This window comes from Taeniopygia guttata, chromosome 2 (genome assembly GCF_048771995.1).
Source record: "Taeniopygia guttata chromosome 2, bTaeGut7.mat, whole genome shotgun sequence".
Classification (NCBI taxonomy): Eukaryota; Metazoa; Chordata; class Aves; order Passeriformes; family Estrildidae; genus Taeniopygia; species Taeniopygia guttata.
Genome location: NC_133026.1, coordinates 80168611 through 80190073, shown reverse-complemented (window position 1 = coordinate 80190073; position 21463 = coordinate 80168611). Strand labels below are relative to the sequence as shown.

Genomic DNA, 21463 nt, shown 5'->3' with positions numbered 1-21463 from the left:
CTGATTTAATGAATTCCTTGCTTTTAAAGCTCTGTTTCGAAGCATGGCAATTCCGTGCAGTCATTCCCCTTAGTTTCAGTATTTATTTCAAAAGGCGAATTCCGCACAGGCTGGTTGTATTCCTGAAAAGTTTTGCGCACATCGCTACAGTCGCGGCTCTCGGAACCACGCAGTGAGTGCTGAAGCAGCAGTGGCAGCCGGGGCTGCTGCCGCCTGTGCCCCCGCGGGCGGGCTCGCCGCGGGCCCCTCTGAGCCCAGGCGGGCGGAGGAGCCCGGAGGTGCTCGGGGCCGCTGCGGGCCCGCACCTGCGGCTCGGGGCCCTCAGGGAGCGGCCGCGGCAGCCGCCCGCTCCCCCCGCACAGCGCCCCGGCACCGCGCCCCGCCGCTAAACCCCAGCCCCAATCTCCTCACAGCGATGCTGAGCGGATTACGGGCCGGGAGTTTGACAACTGCCTGCGCTCCCCAGAGCTGCCCTGTCCGCCCTCAGCCTCTCCCCACTCCCCGCGGCGGCGGCGGTGACCGGCCCCGCGGACCCTCCCCCGCAGACGGCGGCATGCCCCGGCCCGGGGGGCGGCCGGGCTGCCGCGGGGCGACCCGCGGGAGGGGGCTGACCCTTGCGTGAGGGGGCAGCGGCACCCAGCCCGGCCAGGCAGAGCCGCGGCTGCCGGCCGCCCTGAGCGCCCCCCGGGGCCCAGCGCAGCCCCCGCGGCCGGCATGGTGCTGCTGTCCGGGCACGGCGAGCAGTTGCCCGGGGAGCGCGTCTGCTCCGCGCCCGCCGCCGCTAAGGAGATGCCCGGCGCCGAGGCGGAGAGCAGCCCCGAGCAGGGGGCGGCGGAGGCTGCCGCCCAGGAGCCGGACGAAGAGGAGGAAGAGGAGAAGGAGGTGGAGGAGGAGGAAGATTGCGAGGAGTACGAGGACTTTTCCGAGCTGCCCGACACCTGCAGCATCGCCTCAGACGACTCCTTCTACCCTCCCGCGGGGCTGGACGACGACGACGACGACATCTGGTCCCTGGAGGGGGACGAGCGCGACAGCCCCGAGGCGCTCAGCCTCTTCCGAGCCTGCTGCACCAACAACAGCATCGTGCTGAAGGCGCTCATCCGCCAAGGCCCCCAGGAAGAGGAGGTGCGGGAGGCCGACCGCAACCGCAGGGTGAGCATCCCGCGCCGCGCCGCCGCCCCGGCAGCCCGGGCATCCCGCCCGGGGCAGAGCGGCTTGGCTCCGCCGCCTCCGCCCCCAGCGCGGAGCGGAGCCGGGGGCAGCAGCCGTGCAGGGGCTGAGTGACATCCTCCCCTTTGTTGGGATGCTGCTCTGCAGCCCCGCGGGGCACGGGACCCCAGGCAGCGAGGAGCAGAGAAGGGCGTGACGCTACGCCTGGCCAGCCCTGACTTTCCACCTTTGCCTAAGGAAAGGTCTGGTTTATGGGATGAGACGGAGATCGAGGTTCGGGTTTTCCCGCCATCAGTTTTGAATTGGGTCTTGTTTTCCCTCTGTTTACCGGGGACAGAGAGGGGCATCGCTGGTAATGGTTGTGTTCAGCATCAAAAAACCTTCCTCTGTTCTGGGCTGTTCATCCCCTGCAGTACATTATGATATTCACCTTGAAATTTTGAACTGCTGGTAAAAGGATTTTTTTGTTTGTTTGGTTTTTGTTTTGTTTTGTTTCGTTTTTTCTAATTATTTTTTCTTTTTTATTTGGCTCCCCCAAAAACGTATGCTTGTTCCTGGTTCCTACACTGCCAAGCAGGGTTCAGGGTATTAAAGTGCTACAATCAGCATTTTCAGAGTTCTTGTATTTATTTTGTTGCTGATAATCTATTTTTGGGCTTTGTATAAGTACAAGTTTTGTGGTTCTGTTTTTTCCTGTTACTCAGTTAATTGCAGGAACAGAAGTGTACTTCTCTAAATCAGAAGGTGAAAACTTGGGAAAGATTTTCTGCTTAATGAGTTACTGGGACATTTGAACAGCAGTATTGAAGATTACCAATATTACTACAGTTTGTTTTAAACCTAATAAGTTATTTTGCATAAACAACCTGCAAAAATAATTCTGTGACTAACCTGTGACAGCAGTGTTTTCAAAGGAAACCTGTATTATTTTAATTGGGCGAGTAACTTGTACATTCTGGCAATATAAGTGGTCTTTACATCGAAAAAAATGCCATGATTAGTGCTTGGTTCTGTCTGGAGAGGGGCTTTTCTTGTGGCTTAGATATATACTTCTAGGATTTTTTATAAAAATATCTTCTTCTCCAAAGGACTGATTTGAATACGAATTTTTAGTGATCTAACTTACTGTAAATTTCTTAAAAAGACGAAAGGTCATATTAACACATCTAAGGGAGAAGAACCTATGGCGTGAGGGTGGGAATGAGCAACACAGAACAGAAATAATTACATCAACTCTTCTGCCCAGGCCAGGATATGGCATGGTTGTACTTTAGCTGGTAACATGTGAGATTCAGGTGTACATTATAGGATATTTTGAATATCCTGCAGATTCATCTATCCCATATATTAGTGCTGTGCCTGGGCTGGAGCCCAACCCCAGCTCTGGCACTGTATGGGGTTTGGGCTCCAGCCTCTGCTGAGGTCCATTGATTCAGTGAGTGTCGAGTGTGTGATAATGTGGGGGCTTTGGCCTCCCACACATGTGGCATTAAGGGCCAAGTGCCCCAGAACTGTCCCTCCTGAAAAGGTGGCCTTCTTGTCCAACAGAGGACAAGAAGCTGCAAGAACCCTCCATCTCAGGGCTGGGTCCTGCAGACCTCAGTCAACAGGAATGACAAAGTTCAGCACAAGCATCAGCCTTCATCCTGCAGCTGCTCTTCTGGCAAAGGTGATCAGATCAGGGTTGTGAAAGCAGCGAATTCATCTGTGTGGACAGCCTTCCCTTCACCATCCTCCTTCCCAAAAAGCAAATTGTTCTTTATCCCTTCAGCTTCAGAGAAAAGAGACAAAATTTTAGTTTGAATCCGAAAGTTTATTTTCTTTGTTCATACTGTAAAAACCCAAAACCCAAAAAACAAAAAAAGAGAACACCTACTTAGGCAAATAGTCAATTTGACCTGAAATTAAAATTTGGTATAAAATTCTGTTTCCTTCATTTTTTAATGAATACGAAGTAAAAACGTTCTGGAATTCAGCAACTTGTGAAGCTACAGGAACGATGTGGTAGACATGAGTTCACTTTCTCTCTGCCTTCCTCAGAGAAGTGCCCCAGTCACAGCAGTACAGAGCAGGACAGTTGGTCTTTTCCAGAGAGATGTGAATGGGGTGGGTGAAATCTTTCAACTAGAAAGCAGAAGCTTCAGGTGTGACTCCTGCTCAGGCAAATTCTCATTATTTTGCAATGGAAAATCACATTTTTTAGAGAACTTTACCTAATAAAATGGAAGTTTCTCTCATGCCTTTTATTGCCATTTCTGTGGATTTTTTTTTTCTTTTGCTCTTGAATTTCATTTTAAAATCATTGAACTTTATCCATGAACAAGACAATTTTGCTGCCACGAAGTAACAAAATAAATTACACATACCTCTTGTTCTCATGAAGATTTTTAGTTGCTGAAACTAAAACAACTGTTGGCTTTCAGCATCTTCTTTTGTCAGGATAATGTTTATCTACAATGTTATCTTGTATGCATTTGTTGGAAAGCTCTGGTTTTTTTTCTTATTTTAAAATATTTTTTTACCTTTCTTTAAAATTTTTTTTTTTTCCCACACTGTGAACAAATAAACTATACTTCTCTTTTGTCTAAGTTTTAGTTTCTTTTCCATGAGACAGAGCAGGGAATGAAGAATAACTTGCTTTTTGAGAAGTGGGTGGTGAAGTGAAGGGCTGTCCATCTGAGGATATTAACTACTTGCACCATCCTGATCTGATAACCTCTGGTATGTAGGTACAATGCAGTTTCATTTTCACAACTTCAAAATCAAGTTTTCTTCAAAACAGACAAAACAAGTAACAAGATATTGTCAGTAACACAACATTATATTTTGATTCTGAAAGTAAATATAATTAGCTCACAAAATGTAACATGAAAAAACTTCCAAATGCCCTAAACAGGGCACAATGAGCCTGCTTTGTTTTTAATTAGTTTTATCTTGTCCCTAAAGTGCAAATGTATAAATGTAAGATGTAGAAGCAATTCTCTGGGAAATGCTAGGATCCAGAAGTACCCTTATTTATTTTCTTCCATCCTTTGTGCCAAAATACATCACTTGTCTCTTGGAGTCAATTTGCCAAGCTTGGATAGTGCCTTTTTGTGCCATTTCTCCAGATGCGTATTTTCCCCATAGTCTGTTCATGAGCTGCAGAACCCTCCTGCAAGGCACAAGTTTTCATTAAATGCACCTTCCTGCAGTAAACCAGACTCCACAGCATCTGATTTATTAGTCACCACATGTAGCCTGAAGATCTGTACCTTCCCTCTCTTGTTTTCATTACTGTCAAGACAACGGTTTATGTATCATTGACTGCAAAGGATCCCCAAATGGCTGATCCCCTCATCTTCTCTTGCTCTGCTGTCTGTCCATGGAATTCTGAACGACTGGATTGGTACTGCTCATTTCCTCTCCTTGCCCAAACTAACACTGAAATATTTGGAAAATAACTATGACAGCATATAATATACTAATTGTCTATCGTGCAGGGTGACCTCTCATTCTTCAGTGCTTATTTATTTATCCTAAAAGTAAAAAGGGATTTGAAAATAGACAAGGGAAGATAGAAACATGGCTCTGGTGAAATTTCCTGACCTGACTGAGACCTTAGTATCAAGTAGCTAATGGTGCTACTTTTCGCCTTGTAGCATGGGGCCTGGTTCTCCTCCCTCACTAGCCAAATTTCTAGAATTTCAGATATTTTTATCTCATCATTTTAACATCACTTAATATCAAATTTTGCCTGGTGACCAGGATTAATTATATATATATATATTTAGAAAGACAGAGTTTCGAAATCTGATGTTACCTAACTGCAGAATGAAAGCAAATTTAGAAATTTGCCATGACAATAGAGAAAGCATTAACAGATGGGGGAGAGAGAAAAGAAGGCAAAGAACGTTCCTTTGCCAGATTGAAAATAATCACTGCAGCTGATCCACAGAAAGGTTTTGTGCTGATCTTACATGTGGTATAGCCCATATTAGCAAGAATACTCTGTTGTAGTCTTTTTCAGTTATTCTTTTTTTTTTTTTTTTTTTTTTTTTTTTTTTTCTGCCATTGCTCAATGAGTCTTTTGTCCAGTTCCATAGACAGCCATGGACTTAACTGTGGGAATGTTTCTCTGGATGCAGCCTAGTCTTGTCTGTGCTCTGCACACCGTGAGTGGATGTTTTGGAATGGCATCACTCAAATGGTTTCTTCACTGGGTCCATGACAGTATTCAAGGCATCAACTTTCTGAGTGAGGAAACTTTGTATTGGATGATGCTTTAAAAAGTCATGTGTCACAAAAAGTGCCAGAGCTTGTGTAACTAGCTAAAGCAAGTTAACTCCATAAACTTGTTTTTGTGATTTGTTTGTTTGTTTTTATCTTCAGAATGTTAACTTGTAAAACTAAAAAATCAGGAGTCCAACATTTTCTAGTAAGGGATGAAGTTCTCCCTGTCACATATTGCTTTTCAGTTTTCATGGCACGTAGCTTAAGTTAACCCATATCAGAAAAAGGATTTTAAGAACATCATCTGCTACAGTGCTCAGAATATTTTTTCATTATTATTTTCATAGACAGCTTCAGTTCCTTCATATTATATTATACGAAGCATTCTCATGGAAACAGTTGTATTGAAACTTAACAACATGACACTAAATCATGAAAGGGAATTTTTTGGGATGAAAGTACTTTTAAAAAGACAACAAAAGTAATAGAATTTAAATCCTTAAAAAAGTACAGAAATCCTCAAATACAATAAAAAATGTCCCTGGAAATACATGTTTGTGCTTAAAAAGGAAGTGAGTAAGGTAAAGAATTATAGACATCAAAAAAAGGGGGAATTTTTCAAATACAGTAATTACAGATCAAGGGTAGCCACCAGAAAGGAAATGAAAAATATGAAGTGAGTTGGCTAGGAGGGAATTTGGTGAGCTAACCAGAGCATGAACCAGACTAATACAGGTAGGCACTCAGAGGCATTATCAGAAGAGCGTGGGCAGGTTAGCTGTCTGCCTGTATTCATCTGCAGTGTTAGGTGACTAATGCCTATGTAAACCTGGCACAAAAAGATATCCTTTAAAATAACTTTACTGGGGAAAAAGTATGTGCACAGAACATAGTTTCTATAGATTAAAGAGAACAATGAATAAAGACCATGAGGGTGTGTAGGCATAAAGAATGGCAATGCAGGTCTTTAGCATGCTGCTGGAAATGCAGGGCCAGAGCAGATTGTGTCCTCCATGGAGCTGACAGGTAGGATGACATAATTTGTACTTAGTCTCAAAAGCAGCATTAGCTAGCAGATGTAGGTTCTACTGAAATGGACAAATACAGATTTGAAGACCAGATGGGAAAGTTGTACAAGTTTAATTTAGTTTGAAGTGATAGTTTCAGCTTCTAGAGAAACAAGATGAAGAGTAGCTTCCTTGAAGAATTTTGACAAATTGCTTAATGTGAATGGTATGGAACAGGAGGGGTGTTTTTGGTCTGACAGTAATACATCAGTAAAGGTCACATCAGTCTTCTGTTCTGCTTTAAGCAATGTTTCATGTTAGTGTCTTAGATCAAGTGTGTGGCTTGCAGGGCTACTCAGAGATGCAGGGATGATCCTGGTTACCTATCTGAGGACAAGTTGACTGCAGATATTTAAAAATATAACTGCATTTAAAATCCCATGATAGCCTAACAAGACTGGTTGTCCTGGACAGCTTTCATCAGTAATTATGACAGACATATAACGTGTTTTTAACCTAATAGGTCTGTAACACATGGGACTTTTGGATGCCTTACTGCCTTTCCTAGGAGAATACTAGAGCTTTATTTCACAGTGCATGAAGTGACACTGCTAATGCCTTCAGTCCATGAGGAAATTCAAATTTATGTTCTCATGGAGGAATTGCTCAAGAAGGAATATTGTCATTAATTTCCTTTTGTAAAGCTTCCAAAGATTTCGTAGGGAAAATTTATTGAGAAATCATAGGAAGTTGAAGCAGAGAGTGCTGCTACAAAACATCTGATCGCTCTGAAAAAAAAATGGGTTCCTGTTGAGTTTCAGTAGCTTATAGGAAGTACTGGAATTCAAGTCTCCTGGGAAAGAAAGTGGTCCAAAACCACCAGTATTCCCAAATTCTTCAGCTCCAAGCTAAGTGCCAGTAAGGCAACAGTGGTACCTTGTTTTATCAAGGCTTTAGGTCTCAAGGCAAGGGCTCTGAGGAAGAAATAAAAAATATTCCTGTCTCAGGCAGGAGGTTCAAAGCTGCCTGCTGAGAAGTACCACAGGAGCGGTGAGTTCAGGTGCCAGCTGTGGTGGACAGCAGGTCTTCAGTGCCACATCTTTCAGTGTCACCAAGCACTTAACTCTCATGTCCTTTGGCCCTGCTGGTGCTGGAAGAGGGGATCTGGGCTGTGGCTCTTGGAGGCTCCTGAGTCAGTGGTGACAGATGGAACGACAGGGACAGGGATGTCAGCCCCTCATCAGTTTTCTTTTCAGAGGTGTGAGACTTGGTCGTCTTTCACTCAGTCTGACTATTCTGGTTTGAAAGCAAAACCAGTGAGAGACTCCAAGTCAGAAATACAATTTATTAGGAAAAGGGAAAAAGAAAACAAAATACATGCAATCATACAAAGGAAAAACCACTGACAGAGTCAGAATACAACCTGATATGCTTTTGGTCAGGGTGTTGGTAGCAGTCCAAATTGAAATGGCTGCAGTCCTCCTGGAAATCCAGTGGGAAAGCCTGAGTCTGGTGTCCCCCAAACACAGATTGTATCCAGTTAGGAATGCTTGGCTCCTACCCCTGGGTGGAGCATCTCACAATGGGATGTTATAGTTCTTATCAGTAACTCAGTGACATTCAGTAGCCCATTATCAGCAGATGTCTCCCCAGTGGGAGAACTGGTTGTGGAAGAGATAAGGAAAACTGCCCACTTAACAGAAGACAACTGCCATGCAGATGGCAAATGGAATACATCTTGCCTCGAAATCTGGGACACTGACTTATTGCTGGGTTTCAGGGAACATTTCAAAAAGGGTTTTGAAAGAGGCATTAATGTTCGCTTTTGTGTGTGGCGTAGAAACTCTTGCTATCATCTTAATTTTAGTCACACAGCCTTGTGTTTATGCTTGGGAATATAAACTGTGACAATAAATTGAAAAAAAAAATTGAAAAAGGAATCAAAGCAATCAAAACATCTAATTGGATCTACTACTCAAGAAGAATTAGACAGAAAAATAAAATACCCCAAAGCTCCATTATACATTCTGAAAAATGTCACTGTGTGACAAAGACCAACAAAAATCAGGTATTTTACTGTAATGCTCCTAAATGTTGGTAGCACTTCAACTTCACAGAGGAGAATGACTAGTAACTCTTGTATGACTTTACAGGTGTTGGTTGCTTCCCACCAGAGGAGCCAAATGCACATCAAAATAATGTAAAATTGCATTTCATTAAAACACATTTTTCTTCCCCTAAAGAGAAGCGATGGTCACCAAAGAAAATTCACGGTTAATTTTGAAATAAGGTAGACCTGAAATAAGGTGTAAGCAGCCTTTTACTTATAGAAAATACTGCTAGATGAGCATGGGGGGTGTGTGTGCTTTGCCAAAAGAAACCATCTCTGGCATGAGAGTGATAATAAAAGGGTTTTTAAATCATGGGGATTTAGGGTTAACAAGAAAAATAAGCTTAGTAGGCCCTGGAAAAAGAAACACCTAAGCACATGAAGAATTTGTACTTGCTAGAACTACACCTGTGTAGCTAGTACATGATAAATGATATAACTGTTAGATGTGATGATTGTTTAGTAATTAAATATAATTATTGTTTAATCATAAGAATAATCATGAGATTATTATGAATTCAGGGACCTAAGAAAGATCACGAAAAACTCATGTCACTGGATACAATAGAACAATATAAGTTTAATAATTAATATGTAAGTTATATAACGATAGAATATAAAATACGTTCAGCTCGAAAGCCATGTCGGAGTCAGATTTGGGTCTGGACCCCTGATTCCCAGAGCTCTTGATAAAAGCACCTGCATATAATCATGTCCTGTGATTATGTGTGTTCCTGAATGCTAACAAGAGCACATGTGCAGCCCAGCTCACATCTACCCTGTGTAGGGCATCTCTGGTGTGGACACAGCCAGTGCCTGGCCTGCGTTTTCCCTGAATCCCTGTCTGTTCTCCTAATTCATTATTGGCTTTTAGGCTTTTGAGTTCCAACGCCCAAACTAGCATCATTTGTTGTGTTATGGTTTTGGAAATCATTAACTATGCTGGTACTAAAATTGGTAAAATATCTATTTGTGCATGCTTTATGTTTATTTCAGATAGGGTAAGATAGCTTTCCAGTAGGATAGCATAGGTCATAAGATGCTGTAGTTCTTCCCAAACTGGAATTTTGGTCATTAATTTCCATATCTTTTCCAGTGCTTGTACTTTTTTTGGACAAGTTATTCTGTTTTGGGTGAGGCTGGGGGGAAGGGGTTAGCCATTATTTAAGTGCTATATTGCCTGCTAAGAATTTTCCTGTGTGTTCTTCTGTATCATCTGCCATTACACTGGTGGAATTAGGTTAATCTTTTGGGACTAAGGAAGAATTGCACTAAAAACTAATGGTAGAGTTGCTAAAAACTGCCAGTATATTTTTAAATAGAAAAAAAGATCTCTGGGGAATGTGAAAGCAATGAATTCCCACAGGCCTTATTAGAGACAGGAGCTCACCTTTAATGTTTTCATGAATAAAGTTTCTCTCAGCAGGTTGCCCTTCTAAATTATTTAAAACATTATGCCACATAGGTTTGAATTTACCTGTTTCTGACTGTTCTTTAATTAAATACGAAAATGGAAACCCTCCAACCTGGGCTAGATATAATCCTGTAACATACTCAGTGAGTCACAATAAGAAATAATCAAGTACTGTAGGAAGAGGATTGTTGTCACAGAGTCTGTGGTTGCACATCTGGCAGTGAATTAGCAATTCAAATTGTATCCACTGTGGGAAAAACCCACTATGTGGAAATAATTCCCATTTTTCAATTCTATTATTTCCTGTCATGTCTGTTAAATTCCATGGGGAGCAATTTGAAAGCAAGATGATGCAAAATGGGAATGACTCACGGTTGGGCTTTTGTTGGTTCACATGTTTTAGATGTATAACGTTCTGAGACTGATCCTGTAATATCCTTTCACATGTGAGGGCTGGGGGATTTTTTTTTTGTCCTTTGCCTTTCAGTACATGAGGCCTCATCTTTGGGACAGCTTGTGTGGACAGACCAACTGCTGGCAACAAGAGATGCTGCCAGCAGCCACCAGAGCTCAGAACTGGGCTTGTGGAGAAGTTTTGAAGCTTTGTTTCTGTTACTGTTGGGGGGGAGACTTATGCAGAATCCATTGTTATTGTTTGAAGTTCAAAAGCAGCAGATAAAGGGACATATTCAATCTGTTAATAAAAGAAACCTTTCAGGCGGTATTTGGCTTCTTTTTTTTTTCTTTACAAAACCTAGATATATTGCTATTTGGAGCTAATAGTGAGAAGGCTCAGCTCAAGTGTTTAGCATTTGATTGAGAAGCACAGGACTGGTATCCATGTATTCATAAAAGTGTCTTTAAATGTGGATCAAAGGAAAAGGAAGACTTTCTTTCAAAGATGGTGTGGTACTTCTGTGTATCTGCAAGTATCATATGAGTTTGATAAAGGATCCAAGAGAAGGCAGAGTCAAAGCTCAGCTCCACAAAGGACTTAATTTAAAATACTTTTCTTTTTATGGAGTTTTCTACAGATTTTCTATACAAGGAATGAAGTAGCAATAACTTGTTAGACAAAGAATGTAGGACAACATGTATCAGTCAGTTCTGAAAAATAAAATACCACAAGTATTAGTGAAATACCACAAATACTAATGAAATATAAGTGTTTAGACTTACAGAGACCTTCTGAGCTAGTAAAAATATAAACATAGTAAAGGAGTTTTCTCATTACACTGAGATGAGCTGTACTACACAGTAAATACCTGGAAGCATGGAACAATGCCAGCCAGAGGAAACCTGTGTCTGGGAAGAAAAAGGTTGTTTACCCTGCTGTCCTGAAGGCACTTTGCAGGCTCACCACTGTGTTAGGTGAGTCCTGTCCGCAGGGAAAACTGGTCAGCATGACCATATCAGAGACACTGCTGTGGCACACTGCTTCAGCAGAGCTCCCCATGCAGAGCTGCCAGCCTGGAATAAAACACAGGGCCCCTGGAGGAACAGCCTGGCCACTGGTATGAGGGGGAGTGAAACCATTCATGGTTGACAGGGAAGAAAAAAACACTTAATTTCAAGGTCTCTGGGAACAGAGGGAAAACCTCTTTCTAGTTCCCCAGGGACAGGTGCAATCTCCCAGGCAGAGACTGTCCCACAGCCTGTGAGCAGTGGCTGTGACAGGGCTCAGGTGGCTCTGGGATCCCCCATTAAACTGCCACCACCAGTCAATGGGACAGAGGCCAAGTTGTGCTGAGTCCTGCTGTCATTTATGTGGGACGGGACTGCACCTTCCTTTTTATGGCCACCTGTTTATGGCTGTGCTTTCTTTTGTTTTACTGCACTGATGCTGTATGGTCTGCAGAAATTTTACAGTCCAGAAAATTCTTGTTTTTGCGAGAGTGCAACAAAGATGCACCAAGTGTGAAGGCACCTGTGAGCAGAACTACCTGTGGAATAGGAACTGGAACTGAGTACTTGATACATGCTAATCTTTTTAGTTCCTTACTTGAATTAAAATAGTGTGTTTATTGAAGTCAGATGTCTCCATGCATTTACAACACTTATCTTCATAAAAGTTCCTATGAAGTGTGTAAGATCCTTTACATATATGTGGATACATGAAGCAAATATTGAAATATTGAATACTCAAGTTAAACATTTTAGAAACAGTAAGTTTCTAAAGCACCTGAAAGGAGATTGTGGGAGGATGGCGGTCGTCCTCTTTCTCGCAAATAACAAGTGATAGGGCAAGGGGAAATGGCCTCAGGTGCTGTGAGGGGAAGGTCAGATTTGGTACTAAAAAAATTTCTTCACCAAAACAGTGGTTAAAAGGGGAACCTATGTGAGGAGCTGCAGAAGTAACTTGGTTTTTTCAGCCTGGAGAAGAGGACACTGAGGGGAGACCTCATTGCAGTTACAACTTCTTTGTGAGAGAAAGAGGAGAGGCAGAAAGAGGGAGTGATCTCTGCTGTGTGGTGACCAGTGACAGGACCCAGAGAATGGTCTGAAGCTGAGTCAGGGGAGGTTTAGGTTGGATAATGGAAAAGGATTTTTCATCCAGAGGGTGCCTGGGCGGTGGGACAGGGTCCCCAGGGCAGTGGTCACAGCACCAAGCCTGAGAGAGTTCAAGAAGCATTTGGACAATTGTCTCAGGCACATGATGGGATTCTTGGGGTGTCCTTCGTAGGGCCAGGAGTTGGACTTAATGATCCTGATGGGCGCCTTCCAACTCAGCTTATTCTGTGTGTTTCTGTGTCATTCTGTGACTAAGTTTGGAACCGGTTGTTCAGGAAAGCGGTGTAATCACCATGCCTGGAAATGTTGAATAATGAGTAGATGTGGCACACACACAGTGTGGCTTAGTGAACACAGTGGTGGCATTCCATTGAAGGCTGGATTTGATGATCTTGGAGTTCTTTTCCAGCCTTATTGATTCTATGATTCTAGTATTAGCAGCCAAGAACTAAAAAAAAAAAAAAAAAAAAAAAAAAAAAAAAAAAAAAAGAAAAAAAAGTCAACATTTATCTTAGAATTAATCACCCAAATTATTTTCTTCTAAGAGTTTATGAAATGTCTTTTATTTGCTATTGGCATTTTTTTCTTTCTGTGGGCATTTTTATCTTGCCCTAGTTTATGCTTATTACAGTCAGCAGACCTGATTTAGGAGCAGAGGCTCCGTTCTCAGGTGGGTGCAGGCAGAGCTGAGGCATTCAGGTATACATCTATGGCAACGTTCACAGATCACAAATGAATTTACCATCCTCTTAGGATCTGAAGTCAAATGAGGGGGAAAAAAGCCTAACCTGGAGGTTTCAAGTAACATAGTGCTGTTTCCCAGTGCTTCTCATATCTCAGGTCCATCACACTCTTTTCTGCTGTTGTTAAAACTATGAAACCCTCCGCCCCTCCACCAGCTATCAGGTGTCAGCAAAAAGTGCTCTCTCTTTGGAGCTTCAGTACCTGGAGCTAGATCAGTAGGAACTCCCTCCTGCAGTAGGTACACAGACAATAACCATGAGGAGACATAGATCAACACTGCCCACTACATGTCATAAATATGTGTGATATGATGAAGATATCACAGAGAAGAAGAGTTTTAGAACTTACAGGTGTTCCTTTAGTGTCAGTGGAAAGAAAGAGTGACTCCAGGGCAGGCCATGGCAGTGCAGGAGCAGGGTGCCCAGGGCACAGGCACTGGACCTGCAGGGACACTTCTACCCTGTGGCTTCCAGCTCAGGTCCCAGCTGCTGTGTCTGCTGGAGCAGGGGATCATACCCTGCCTTACCTGCTCACAAGGCCACCTTCACAGATACTAACTAGTTATGTGCAAAGCTCACTTTGTTTACCTGCTGTGCATGTGTTATTGAAGTACATCTCACCAGCAGAGTGAGCTGAGGGCTGGTGGCTTCAGGCTAGGCTGCTTAGAGGGCACCACAGACATTCTGTTTAAACATGTCACAATCTGGGTGTGCTGAGGAGCACAGTTCACAATCTTGTAATGAATATCCTTGGTGAGCTAGCCTACTGTCATTTATCTGTCAGTCTGCAGTCTGAAAATTTAGGTCAAATATATCCAAATTTGTGCTTTGAGAATTAATAAAAATAAATTAATTGTTTTGAGAATTAAAAAAAAAAATCAGTACTGTTTTTTCTGTAATGTAAAATAGTAACTGTAATTGCACTTGTGAGTTTAATGTGTGTATTGGCCCTTTTTTTCTGTTTACTCCCTGCCATCCACAAAACACATTCCTCTGGGGAGCAGGTTTTTAAAATAGTGCTTAGTTACCCTGTTTAGATTTTGAGTACTTGCCTAAAAATACTGTATTTTCCTATTTCTTATGCAATTTCTATTTCTAGTACAGTGACTTCAACAGTTGTGATTTATTACTAAATTGTTAGTGTGTATCATAAAGGAACTAAGAACTAGAGCAAAGCCTGTACAGTTTGGCAGCTTATCAGTCACGGGAAAGGGCAAGTGAGCATTGCTCATGTGATGTAAACCCTTACAAAGACATTCAGATATTGTCAGCATTGCTTTCACAAGCTTATTTCTCTTCCCAGAGCAGTATCCTGCTATTTCCTTTCAGATTTTAAGGTTCTCAGGGAGTGAATATGGAATGATTCTACCTCATTACTAGTGATACTGCAACCAGTAATATTCCAAAATACATTATTTTGAAGTCTACCTGTACTGGCTGAACTTTCAGGATTATTGCTGCAAAGCAATATCAGTTAGTATAACTATGTAATTTACAGAAATTCTATAGTAAATTCAAAAATACAATGTGAGATTTACAAATGATAAGGGTAAGAAGGTGATTTTTGGCTACAGGGTTTTGATACCAATTTAGTTAGAATCAGTTAATTGCAACTAGCCATCATTTTGGATATGTGCAACTGTTTATTTCCAGAGATAGATTGAAGGAGTCAGACTCTGAATGTAGCAGGAAACAGTCTGCCCATAATTTTCAGGTAGAAATGAAAATACCAGATCTGGTCTTTAAAAGATTTCCATATTACCAAGTAGCATTCTCTCATTTTGTGTCAGAGAAATAGAAAAATAACTCCAAACACTGAGAAAAACATTTAAAAATACTCTGCCACTGCTTCTAGGTGCCTGAATACTGAGAGAGAAAAACATAAACTTACATAAATTCTTCCACTGCTATTTTGTGGTCTCTTTAGCTAATAGAGATATAGAGTTCTCAGAAAATCTGGGATGAGAAATTGCAGCATCTGGTTAGTAATTGTAAACTTTCTAAGCATGTCAGCTTCCACTCATCAAAGAAGAGAAAAGAAAATAAAACCCAAACAGTATCTTCTGAAGTCATGAGAAAGATGAACTGTTAATTGGAAGGAGACCATATTTATTCTTATTTTTTAGATTCCATTTCTTTCTGTTTTCCATAAAAAATTGCATTTCTCACTGATATGAATAAAGGAAGACCTTAGCAAACCTTCCTGTTGCTTTTACTACACTGCAGCTTTTCTACACAAACCTAAGTGACCCTAATTCCTATTGAATAGAAGTAAAAGTCAGTGGAAACTGACAACCTCACAGCCAACCTCCAGATTAAGGTGTTTTGAAAGAGTGATGAAAATTTTAGCAGTAGTGAAAGGGGCACCCAGGAATTACTTAGGAAATTGATAATATATTCTCTAAAAGGTCTGAAGTCTAAGTTAACATGAGATATTTTTCCTTAAGCAAATACTTAGGCCAGAGATGTATGATGCAGAAAGGCACATATTGATGAGGTTATTCATGCCATAAAAATGTAATATGAATGAAGATATACAGAAAGTAAAGTGCGGTAAAATCAACAGTTTTCAAATCTGGGGGTACAAGTTATCCTTGCATGGAATTTAAAAAAAGAAGGAAATTATAAGTTGTTAGTCTTCCAGTAGAGGCAAGATCTTGATATTTCCTCCCTGTGCTTTCTAATATCCAGCTGTGTAGGATAGGTTAGAACACACTTTTTATAAGGGTGGATGGAAGACATGACACTCCTGGATCAAAAATGGAAAGGATCATAACCTGTAAAAGAGTCTTTGAAGTCATTAAAGGTACGCATGTCCTTCAGTTTACTGCTGTATGGATAATTGCCTTTGTGCAGCTGATACAATCTCATCTTCTAACTGAGTCATGGAAGGAGCTTTTGGCTCTCATTTCGCAGAGCTGGGCAGAGCCTGGTAGCCTTCTGTAGCAAGTTAAATTTTCTCTGTGGAATAAAGGGCTCAGAGGCTTTGAAGTCTACATAGTTAGAATATTATCTATCACCTTTTCAGGACCAAAAGTATTATTTGTACGTTTCTTTGGCCAAAGAACAAGGTGGGAATCAGACCTAGGAAATGAGACATTTAGCACTGGATGATAAAATGCATATTAGAGGAATTAAAAAAATGAAGAACAGAAGGTGTAACTCTCAGTGCCTCTGCTTCTAGAGGCTAGAGCTGAAGAAACTGTACCTTTGTAGATTTGTGGTAAGGAAGGAGAGCGTTTGTTGCTGCCGAGCCCTGTGTCCATGCCCAGGGCAAGAGAAGAGCAAGATTTGGCAGCAGACTGTGCTGCTGGTTTGCCTCACAAGCTCCTGTGGCTGAGCTGCTCTGGTAGCTCTGTCTAAGCAAACAGACTGGCAAGCTGAGGATCTCTGGGGAGCTCTGCATGGAGCTGGGAGGTTTAGTGCTGCTGAGATTTACTGTCCTCAGACCACACATAGAGGGATTTAAGGATGCTCCTTTAAGGGTCTGCTAGTGAAGGAGAGCAGCTAGTGCTCCATATACTCGGTTGTGATGAAACGGAAACAAGTGCCAAAAAAAAAAAGACAAAAAGAAAAAAATCTGGATATAATATTTACCATTTAGCATCTTAATTGTGGTTGAATGTATTTAATTATCAATCAAATCTAGAAAAGCCAATCTTCTAGTTTGGCCTCCATATCCTTTAAAAATGCTTGATTTGTTCTTGAGTATGGCTTGTGAGTGACTGCTAAATGGACAAGGGCTAACAGAAAAAAATATTGTTATTCTTTATGGAGTAGGTTTTGTTCAGAGTAGTGTATGCACAGCTGAAAATTTATGTTGTCATGCATTGCTAGTAAGAGAATACCAACTAGAATAGCATTTACATCAGCATTTACTATCATCCTTTTAAATACAGAAATACCTCTTCATCCAGCTTTTCATTCTCATTATTCCTATTTACTGCTAATGTAGAAGAGTTTCCTTCTTTATCATGCTCTTCATCATTATGAAATGTAAAAATTGCACAAATAATAATGGAATCTTCTTTGCAGTACTTCTTGAAAGTAAGTGTGCTTCTTCTCATCTCTTAGGAAATTCCATAGCTTTGGAATTGGGCACCACAAAAATGAAGAAAATTGTGTTTACAAGTCACCTCCTACTATTTCAATGAACAAGTCAATGAACCAATCATTGCAGTTACAGCTTCCTTGTGAGGGCAAGAGGAGGGGCAGATACTGATCTCTTCTCTCTGGTGACCAGTGACAGGACCCATGGGAATGGCCTGGAGCTGTCAGGGGAGGTTTAGGTTGGATATTAAAAAAGTTTTTCACCCAGATCATGGCTGGACAGTGGCAGGGGAGCAGCCTGAGCGCACCACAGCACCAAGCCTGAGAGACTTCAAGAAGCATTTGGGCAATTGTCTCAGGTGAAAGTATGACTCTTGGGGATGGTGTTATGTAGAGCCAGGAGCTGAACTCGATGATCTTGAGGCGTCCCTTCCAACCCAGCATGTTCTGTGTGATTCTGAGTTTTAGTTTCCACCTGTACACTGAAAATTTCCTGTAAGTCAGCTATCTTTTATTTGCTCCAGGGCTTGCTGCATCTTTTGAAAGGCCCATAGTGTGTTCAGATACTGCTCTCATTAGTGAGCTGCTATAAAAAAAAAATGCCACCCTGCAGTTGAGCAAAGTCTTGACATACCCAAAGACTCTTGTAGTTCAACGGCTGTGGCACAGAGATGTGTCAAACTCACTGCAAACAGGCCTGAGAAACCTCCATCAGATGTGTTTGATACATGCTGGGTTTTTTGTGAGTGCTTCTTTTCAGCAAAAGATATTCTTGTGTTGAGAAAGCTATGTTCTAAATGTCTACCATTTTTCTCATAGAAATAGGTCCCTAAATTAAAAAGCAGAGTGGTTATATGAATTCCTGGACTCCTGTCCTAATAGTATCTGTTTTACGGTTTATCTAAATATTCTTCAATTTTCTGGAGTAGGAGAACTGTTTCTGGATTGTTTGACTAAAACTCTTTTATAAAGTATATATATTTCATTAATGACTTAGCTGTTTTAACAAAGGCAAGTCATCTCTAGAAATTCCAGCTAGTTGAATATAAAAGTGAAATTGCTTCTCTTTTTTTCCCAGATATTTAATTCTGTCTTCTTCAGATTCAATAGTATTGTTAATGTTAATGTTAATGTTCAATTACTCCCTATGTTTCTTTATTACTTAGGTGAATGGGGTGAAAATCTCCAGGATTCAGAAACTGTGAATTTTTCAAGATTATGTAAAAAAAAATAGTAATTAGTGCCTCTTTTCTCTCTCTCCCTCTCCCTTTTTTTTTTTTTTTTTCCTTTTTATGGAGACTCACTTTTCAATGCAATTTGTGGAGTGCTACTAATAAGCCACGCATAGGTAGGAAAGAGCAAAAAACTTCATAGGAAGTCAGGAACTGTGATACTTTCCTCCAAGTTTTACGGGCCTGAATACTAGGATTGTATAAAAATACATTGCTTTTGCCTCCAGCATGGTCATCTGTGATAGTCCACAGCAGCTGCATTCCATAGAGTTGTAGGATTACAGGATTGCAACCTTTTAGGATCACAAAAGTTGACACTAATCCACACATACAAAAATCTACTTTAGGTCTCTGTGAAAAACAGTCCCATCCATTCACCACAGATACATCTGTTGCTCAAAACCACTTGTTTTCTCATAAAAAGGAGACTTTTTAAATATTTATGCCCAAAAAAAAAAAAATCTTTTGCCTTGTTAGAGCTAGGGAAAGAACAAGAAGGGGCATAAATGAGTGAAAAACTAGTCTAGGTAAAACCAGAAGCGTAACCAAGATGAAGGAAGCTTTTTCATTGTGGAAAGCATAATGAAAAGGGCTTTCAAGAACCTGGACACTTTGACATCCAAAGAACCATTGTCACTTGCAGTAGTTGATGATACACTGAAGAGGCAAGATAATGAGATCCCATCAGTGAGGGATAGAAGTAAAATAACAATGGCTGGTCCAGGTGGAGAATCCCTTTCACACCTACCAGTAATATTTCAACATACCTTTCTTTCTGAACAATAGTATTTACCTTGCATTTCCATGAACAACAAGGTTGTTGTTACCAGGTTATCCTCTTGTTTGAAAAGAGGATTTTGACTGTTGCTATGTGGTAGCCCATCTAGACAGAAGTATGTAAGGTGAATCCTGTGGGGAAATACTAATACTTTCATCTGAGACACATGTGCCCTTCTGCTATGCAAGGGCAGGTGGTCCTTTCCCCCTGTCTTTTTTTTCCTCTGGGGAAGAAAGTTTACCACATTTTCCTGGTCCATTCAGGTAAATTTCAGGATCAATAAGCTTATTATTAGAAGATCCAAGATCAAGAGGGAGGGTTATTATTAGAAGTGCTAGAGAAAAGGAAGCAGTGAGGTTCAAGAGGCAGAGCACAGGATTTGTTGGGAAGAAGATACAATGAGGGATCTCCATTTCCACTGATGCCATTATGAAACTCATTGTCAAATGGCACTCTAATATGGAGACTAGTGCTCTTAGAGCTTCTTTAGATCAAAGGGTGGAAAATAGGCTGACACGATTATGTGTGGTATTACTGAATCATACAGTGGGTTGGGTTGGGTTGGAAGGGAGTTTAAAGCTCATCTAGTTCCACCTCATTATAGAGCACTCTGTGTTGTGTGTGCTTAATTCCCCTCTTTGGAGTCGTAAGGGTGCACAGTTGCCCTTCTCGGTGAGAATAGGGCCTCTGCAAGGAAGAGATGGGTATTTTTCTTCATCAAGTTGATTTTCTTCTGAGGAAAAAAGAGCTTTCAGGTTTAAAGTTTTGTTTGTTTGTTTTTTGGGTTTTTTAGTTGGTTGGGGTTTTGGGTTTGTTTTTTCTCCCAGTGGTGATTAGCCACTGATGGACAGAACTGTTCCTGGGCTCTTTCATTACAAGGTTTGGGTCTGGTGCAATTTCACAACCAAAAGGCTTGGAAGAACATTGGCAAAATGAATTTGCAGAAATTGGAGAAAAACTTGGGAAAATTCTTGGGAAGGTCTTTCCTAAAAAAACTACAGCATCTTACTGCCACAAGAGGGTGCTTGCAAGCTTATCACTGGTCATTTCAGAGACTTGCACAGTGAAAATGTTCTGGAGGCTTTAAAATATTCTTCACAGAAGACACGGATTAGATACAGTGATAGATTCTGATGGCGTGAAAGGTTGTACATTCATCTCTTTCTTAGTGTCAAACTGAAATTTATCTTTATGAAGATTTTGTGAGAGGTCTCCTGAAAAAAACTATGTATTCAAACACTCTATTAAGCTTCTTGCAACAGATATCAACTACTGAACCTGCCTGCATCTGACAGAACATAACAAAAAGGAAAATGCATCTATTAAACACAGAGAGGACTTGAACCATATGCTTTAAAGCAAAAGGGAGCTCTTTTTGACAGAGTTATGTCAGTGCACAAAATGCATTTCACATGGTTTCTGAATGCCCTACAAAATGCTTTTTAAATTATGCAAACTCTCTTTTTCATCCTAAGTGTGTATGAAGGTACATGTATCGTTAAAAGCAAGGAGAGAAGTCGACAGTAGAGTTTGTCAGGCACAGGAGCTGAAGTTCACATCTAAACTCGTTTCTGAATGTTCACAGAGGTCTTATGTGCTGAGAGTGTGCACTGCATACAGGTCACACCAGGTTTGGTTATGCTGTTAGATCATCCAGATTTGACTAGCATTTTTTTACCTTTTAGGAGGTTTGTCTTATTGAAAATAGAGTAAACAAAATGCTTCAGTGAATTCATGGGAAGGCTACAATTTTGACATTGGATTTTGAAGTAATCTGGCAATTGAGAGACTCTCCAAAATATTTTACATATAATTATATTCACAAAAGGTGTAGTTTGAGCTTTATTACAAACACTCTTTCTTCCAGTGATGCCCAAACCCACTGCAGCTTTGTGCAGCAAATAGCCAAAGCAGCAGGTGGTCCCAGCCTCAGGTGTCCTCAGGAGGAAGCAGTCAGTACTTTTCTGCTTTTAATCTATTGATAGCTGGAAACAACTGTTCCAAGAAAACCACAGTAAGGTACTGTTAATTTAAGCACCCAGAAATACGTTATCCTTGTTCACAGAATGGTTTCCAGCCATCGGAAGCCTTTGCAAACATTGCATATCAAGCCAGTGAAAGAAAAAAAAAAAAATTAAAATCCACTCACCATTTGCGGTAGCAGGACCCTGACGCTGGAGGGAGCCTGTCACATTGCTCCCACTGCCCTCCCCATTAACTAATTGTTTGGGTTGCT

At 41.2% G+C, this 21463-nt stretch overlaps 1 protein-coding gene across 1 annotated transcript in view; it reads left to right on the top strand.

Annotated features, from left to right (window-relative positions):
* The first annotated feature begins 536 nt into the window (after positions 1 to 536).
* Positions 537 to 21463, top strand: part of ANKRD33B (ankyrin repeat domain 33B) — a 44821-nt gene continuing 23894 nt past the window's right edge. The window contains exon 1 of the mRNA XM_002189209.6: positions 537 to 1152. Within this exon, the coding sequence (XP_002189245.4) occupies positions 715 to 1152 (438 nt within the window). The 5' untranslated portion in view covers positions 537 to 714. The remainder of the gene's footprint in view (positions 1153 to 21463) is intronic.